This window comes from Eschrichtius robustus, chromosome X, assembly GCF_028021215.1.
Source record: "Eschrichtius robustus isolate mEscRob2 chromosome X, mEscRob2.pri, whole genome shotgun sequence".
NCBI classification, from domain to species: domain Eukaryota; kingdom Metazoa; phylum Chordata; class Mammalia; order Artiodactyla; family Eschrichtiidae; genus Eschrichtius; species Eschrichtius robustus.
The window spans coordinates 50,978,760-50,985,293 of NC_090845.1; the positions used below are offsets into that span (position 1 = coordinate 50,978,760).

Here is a 6,534-nt window from a genome sequence, read left to right on the forward strand (position 1 = left end):
AAGAATGCCCTTGGGATGAACTTACTGGAAAGTCAAACTCTGGAGCTTTTAGGAACTTGCATGTCATGGCTAAACTTTGAGCCTACTGTCTTCAGAGTACAGTTCAGAACTCAGTTCCTGAGAAAGTGACCTGAGAGAGGGAAGTCAGCTGTTTCCCAAAACAAGATTGAAAATGGCACAGTTTATCTCTAGCATGGATTTGAGACTAACAGAGATTATCTTCTGATAAATACCATCTTACTCTAAAACTCAGGTTACACATTTTGCTGCTTCCTTTATTTAGTAATTTGAATGTGATTAAGTGGGTATAATAAAAAGGTCGGAAGGCATAGGCTGTGGATCTAGCTCTGCGACTTACTTAGATATGTAGTCTGAATTATTATGTAGATCTCAGTTCCCTTATCTGTAACATGGGGTTAATAATATCCACTATGTTATCTTACAGGACTGTCATGAGAATCAGTTGAGATCATCTATTTGAAAGCACTTGACAAAAGGCACTTTAAAAATGAAATGATTTTTTAAAACATTTAAGAATGACTCAAAATATAATTTGATCTGTGCACGTGTTTGTTCCTTCATTAAATGAACTCAGCAAGAGTTGAAAGATATGCCAGACAAGCACCTGTTATACAAGTCACCTTAGTTTGCACATAGTTCAAAATTTGTAGGTCCTCATATGGGGACTCCCTGCTTCCAGTGAAAACTCAGGAATTCCACCTTGAACTGTTTTCCTGCCCAAAAGCTCTTTTTTAGTTACTTCTTTGTTTTGAGTTCTGTTCCAGAACACTGGGGTTTCTCCAAGTCTAACCATTAATCAATGAGACATTGGTGCCCCCTTTTCCAGTACTTCTATCCAGCCTTCTGATAAACTCTCTAGATGAGATATACTGCATCAAAACCGGTGGCTCAACAAGGGCTTTGAGAAGTGCCTCAGAGACCTCTGTCCTTTTGGAAGTCTCTCTCCACCTATCTCTCCACTAAAGATGGATCTAAAACTAAAAAATCCTGGGTTCTGGTGCAGTCTCCATGGCCAGGTCCCAGGGCTGCTGGACTGGGACATGGGAAATGAGTTCTTCCTGCCTTGCACCACAGACCAGTGCCCCTTAGCTGAGCAGAACCTTGCCAAATACAGACTCAGAGTAATGGAGACCCCAAAAGTACCTCAAGAGAGGAGACTCAGTCCTGAAAAAGATAGTCCTAACTCTGAACTCAACCTGTGGATGTGGGTGAATCCCAACATTGTGTGCCCCCTTGGCAGCCAGGAGGCCCCAAAGCCCAGTGAGAAAAAGGATCTGGCAAGCATACATCCTTCCCCTCAGCTACTCCCAAAGGATGAAGTGTCTAACTGCTCAGAGGCCACAGTGATGGAGTCCCTGCCATCTTCCTGCAGCAAGCAGTCTCCCCCACAGAAGCGGTTCACCTCTTCCCCAAGCGACTGGGAGCTCACAGAAGAGGAGACTGAGGAACAAGATAACAACTCCTCTGTGGCCCTCCAATCCCCAAACAAAGGGGAGTGCTTCCAGAGCCAGAAGCTATGGCAAGGCGACAGCCAGGAGAGGAAGTCCTGGCCCCGGCCGCCCCTCAATTACAGACACCTAATTGCTCTGGCACTAAGAAACAGCCCCCCATGTGGCCTCAATGTGCAAGAGATCTACAGTTTCACCAAACAGCATTTTCCCTTTTTCTGGACAGCTCCAGGTGGCTGGAAGAACACCATCCGCCACAACCTCTGCTTCCTGGGCAGCTTTGAGAAGGCGCCAGTCAGCCTTCAGGATGGGTCCAATGCAAGGACAAGGTCTGGACTCTGGAGGCTTACTGAGGAGGGACACCGCCGCTTTCAGGAGGAGACTCGTGCCTTAGCCTCTGCTAGGAGGGAGAGCATTCAACAGTGCATGAGCCAGCCACATGTGATGACCTCCCTCTTTGACCTTTGAACAACCACTGCTCCATTTCTGGAACACTGCCATCCTTACTGTGCCTACCTATGCCCTGATTGGCCCTCATTAATCCCTAAGCTTACCCCACCTGGTAGGTGCCAAGCCTGTATTTAACTACTGCTATAAGGATGGTATTAAATAAAGTGAGAGGTGGATACAGAGGAGGCAAAAGCATGGAAAGTTGCATAAGGGCAGTGGCAGTTGTTCTGCATTTTGAGCACAGGTAGGAAATCCTAGGAACAACGGCATGGAAGTTAAGGAGGGAAGGGCATATTGAATGAAAAAAGGAATTCTGTTTACTGGGGAGTATGCTGACACATGAAAGCAAATGGTGGAGTATAAAGCCTCAAATGCAGGATGGATCCAGGCCTTCGAGAGTCTCAAATGCCATGTGAAGGTGTATATGCTTAAAGAGAACTGGGTTTGATGTTCAAAGCCTGAAGATTCAAATGTCCCCCTTCTACCATTCATCAGCTATATCACCTTTTTGGTGACCCATTTTACCCTTCAGGGCCTTACTTTTCTCTTTCTGATCCTGGACTTCTCAGCCTTGTTCTGTTGCCATCCAACTCCAGTACTGACCAATAATTCCAAGCAGCTACTTTTAGTTTGGATATTGAAAGCCCTTGAATTGAGCCTGTATTAGCCCAAGCCTTTTGAGGACAAAACTTTGCTTTCCATTCTTTCAGTTATCAGACCTTTATTGAAGAAATATCAGTGTGTCAAGGTCCATCTTAGGTGCTGAGTTTAGTGGGAGACAGACATATAAACAGATATTTGTAATATAAATGTAATGAAATAGATGTACAAGGTTGCCATGAAAATGGGGAGATATTTTTTCCTAGGAAAGGCATTGTAAAGGAAATACCTTTTGAGCTAGTTTTGAAGAACAAATAAGGATTTGATGGGCATATAAACTAGAGAAAAGACATTAGAGAAGCAACAGTGTGAACAAAGAAAATGCAGTGTTTGGGGGAATGGTAGGAAGTTCAATGCGGCTTAGTTATGTTAGGGACAAGAGTCACAAGAAAGGTAGGCAAGAGGTCTTTCCTGTACTACTTAGGTGTTTGACTTTGTCTTGTGGGCTATTAGGAACTAGGAGGTATAAGTGATGTTTACTAAAAATAAAAACAAACAATAATAAGCATTTCAGCATTTGGCTTTCTAACTTCAAAATTCTTTTTAACATCTTTTCCATACAAGTAGTTTCCTTTATCAGATTCAAGCATTGCTTTCTGCCTTTTATGTTAGTATATCGTTAAAGAAATATCCGGGAGAAAATATATTAGATTTTTAAGTATGCATTTAGTTGCAAAACCTTCAATAATGGAGTTACAAAAATGCCTGTAAAATACAAAAGCAATAAATTCAATAGAGTTGTAAATCAGTTGAAAAGTTTACATTTTTTGTAATGGTATATTATAGCTCATACAAAACTGTATATTAAGGTTGAGTTGCAAAATCAATGTTTAAACAGTATTCTTTGAAAAAAATAATTGTAGATGCTATTTCTGTATCATTAGACAAACAAAATTAACAGAATACCTTGGAATTAATAAAATATTCTGGCTATAAGTATTCAACATTTGCTTCTCTTTTTTATTCAAAATTAACACATACGTTAAAGAGCCCATTGTGAAATTAACAAAACTAATTTTATCACAAACTACATTTCTAATAATGTAATATGTCTATTTTTTAATTTTTCCAACAACACAGACTTGTATTTTCAGAACTGAACCTGAATTTTCTCCTGCAACTTTGCACCTTTAAGCTTTGAAACCCTCTATTCCATTTTTCCTGAACCTTCTTTCTGCTCTAGTTGGAAAAAGCAGTGGCTGGGCATGACACTTCACTTCTTCAGTTATCTCAGATGATTCAGATGAAGGCAGATCTTCCTTTGGAAGAATTTCTTGCTCTTGCTTTTCCTCTTCACCACTATCATGGTACTTAAAGTGACTTCTTCATGGTTACTGCTCTCCAGAGGTCATCCTTGTTCACTGATGCCAGCAGCAGTGCTTGCACTGTTGTAACTATTCTTTCCTTTGGGAGTCTTCAAAATCAGTGTTGGGGAAGTGGGGTGATGCTCACCATTCACCACATAAATGAAAGCTTTGTAAATGTCAGTAGGTGCTTTGGTATTTGTCAGACCTGGTATATAGTTAATACAGATGTTTTTTCCCTTATGCTTGCTTGCCACTGCCTTCCCATTGAATTTGTAAGTGATATTTTTTCCTGTATTTATTTGAACCCAAACTTTCAGGTTGAGCAGAATGAGAAAAATATATGGATGGCACAGGATTATGTTAATCTAAGCTAGTGCCATCATCCATTGATCCTGCACCCTACATTTGTAGCCTCAGTTTGAGAACTGTCTGAATAAGAAAGTCGGTTATTTTATGTAATGTCTACCTGCCTCTTTTCTCTGCCTTTCTCCTTTGAAGAGATTTCATCTTCTTCTTCATCTTTAAACACAGTATGAGGATTTCTATCAAACTTAGTTATCAAATCTTCCTTTCTCTAATTCTTCAAGAACCCACAGTTCTTCTGTATCAGTAGGCAAACTGCCTTTTAACTGTTATCCTTTCTGCTAAATATGCTTCAAAATTATGTACTTGACTGGGGGGGGGGGGATCAGTTTGAAGGACGCTATTAATCACTTTTCTCCAACTTCTGTGTCACTTTTAGAATCTTTTTTGGGAAAAGGCTTCAACTGCTTGTGGCCAATTTCAGGCAACTCTTCTGTCATTACATCTTTGAAACAGAAATTCATATTTTCTTGAAATAATATAATACTTGCCTAACATTTTTTTTTTTCTCTCCTGATACTGAATCAAGCAAATAGCTTGCTTTGTAGAGCACTTATAAGTTATCTAAAAGTGCAAGTTACTTCACTAGCACAGACACATCTTCCTGCCATGAAGGCAGGAGGGCCAAATGGTACCATAGCATTGTAAAGACAGTCTAAATATGGGATCTTTTTTGAAGGACATCAAAATTACCTAATAGGACATTCTGCCAAAGCTGGATTCTTTCTGCGGATTTGAGGAGTTCGCATTCCAAATCTTTGAATACTGACTCCACTGGGAAAGTGACAGAGGCGGCAAAGACAGCTACAGGGACCAAAAGGCTGATGGCAGCGGGTACCAGGGCCGGGGTTAGGAATGACAACATGGTGGGATTCAGGTTCAGCAACAAAACGACGGGGTCGGGGTAGGGGAAGACATGCAGGGTTCAAGAGGGGTGGTAGGGACAGAGAGGGGTTCAGTGTGGGCAAGGCCAAATTCGGGCTCGAAGGTTCCAGCTTCCTAGTCCTTGGCAGCGATGGGGGTAGTTTTGCTGGTCTTGAGCTGGGTTTCTTTAGCAAGGACTGAAGGAAGAGGGCGAGGAGGGGCTGCTTAGCCGCGCACACGGTGGAGCCTGCGGCAGTGGCAGCAGCTAACTAAAGCTTTCTGGGAGAAGGCTTGGATGAGCCCCCCTCGTCCCAGAACCAATGGCCGCAGTCGGCACCTGGAAGGAGGCTGAGGCGACTTCTGCGCGTTTCTAGTTGTTGAATTTAATACTGGCAATAACCGTAGCGCCACTGTCACTGTCGACAGTACCGCTAAGGTCACACTGTACACTCACGGAGGAGCTTTTGAAAATAGGGGATAACAAATGTGCATTTAAAACTTGGAACTCAGTTCATCAGCCTCCCTGCCCCCATGTTGTCACCGCTCCCAGCTTCACTAGCCTCTGTGATTATAAAAATAAAAAGCAAATGGCCACACCCACTTTAGGATGAGGAGCTCTCAAATGACCAAATAAATCATGGGATCAGTTGTTCCCACACCCAAGTCGAGGGGAAGTCATTCCCAGAAACACTGAGAAACGGAACAGGGTTAATGCCCTTAAAGAGATTAGTCTGGTAGGGACAGAGCTGGGTGCATAATGGAGAGGAGCACATAAAGGGCCTAGACTTGGTCAACTTTGCACATTATTTTGCTACCATAAACAAGTTATTTCATAGCTTCTTTCTCCTCACCTGTAAAATAGAAATAATATTGGCTTTAAAGATTGCTATAAAATTCAAGGGAGAATCTATGTGGAAAGCGCCTGCTGTATATAATAGGTGCTATGTGTTTATTCTCTCTCACCATTTAGAATTAATTGCATTACAGAAGACTAAGTACTCTGGGCTAGAGGTCAAACAGCGCCACCAGCTGGCTTTTCTCTCTTTGGGTTATTGGGAATGAAAAAGTAAAAATTAGCAAACAGAAACCTCAATTAAAAGAGAGTTGAGAGGCCAGAAGGGGGAGCTCTCACACCCTAGGACCAAAACAGAGCCCAACAGGAAGAAGAAACACTTTCTCTTCTTTCCTGGCAAGAGCTCAGCCAATGAGAGACTCATGACTTAGCCAATGAAAAGCCACTATACGTTGAACTCTTAATTCCTCCAGTGAACTCTGTGTTTACTATAGCCCTCCTAACTTCCTTTTTCCCTCTTTAAAACAGTTGTCCTCTCCTTGTTGAGGGAAGTTGCATGTGGCTCACCATGGTTGCAGACGCTGAACTTTAATTCTTTGCTGATCCCAAATAAAACCATTTTTGCTGT

General features: G+C 42.0%; 1 protein-coding gene across 1 annotated transcript; it reads left to right on the forward strand.

The window, feature by feature from the left end:
• The first annotated feature begins 986 nt into the window (after positions 1 to 986).
• FOXR2 (forkhead box R2) lies at positions 987 to 1,937 on the forward strand. The gene has a single exon (XM_068532467.1). The coding sequence runs from the start codon at positions 987 to 989 to the stop codon at positions 1,935 to 1,937; it is 951 nt and encodes a 316-aa protein (XP_068388568.1).
• The last annotated feature ends 4,597 nt before the right edge of the window (positions 1,938 to 6,534 follow it).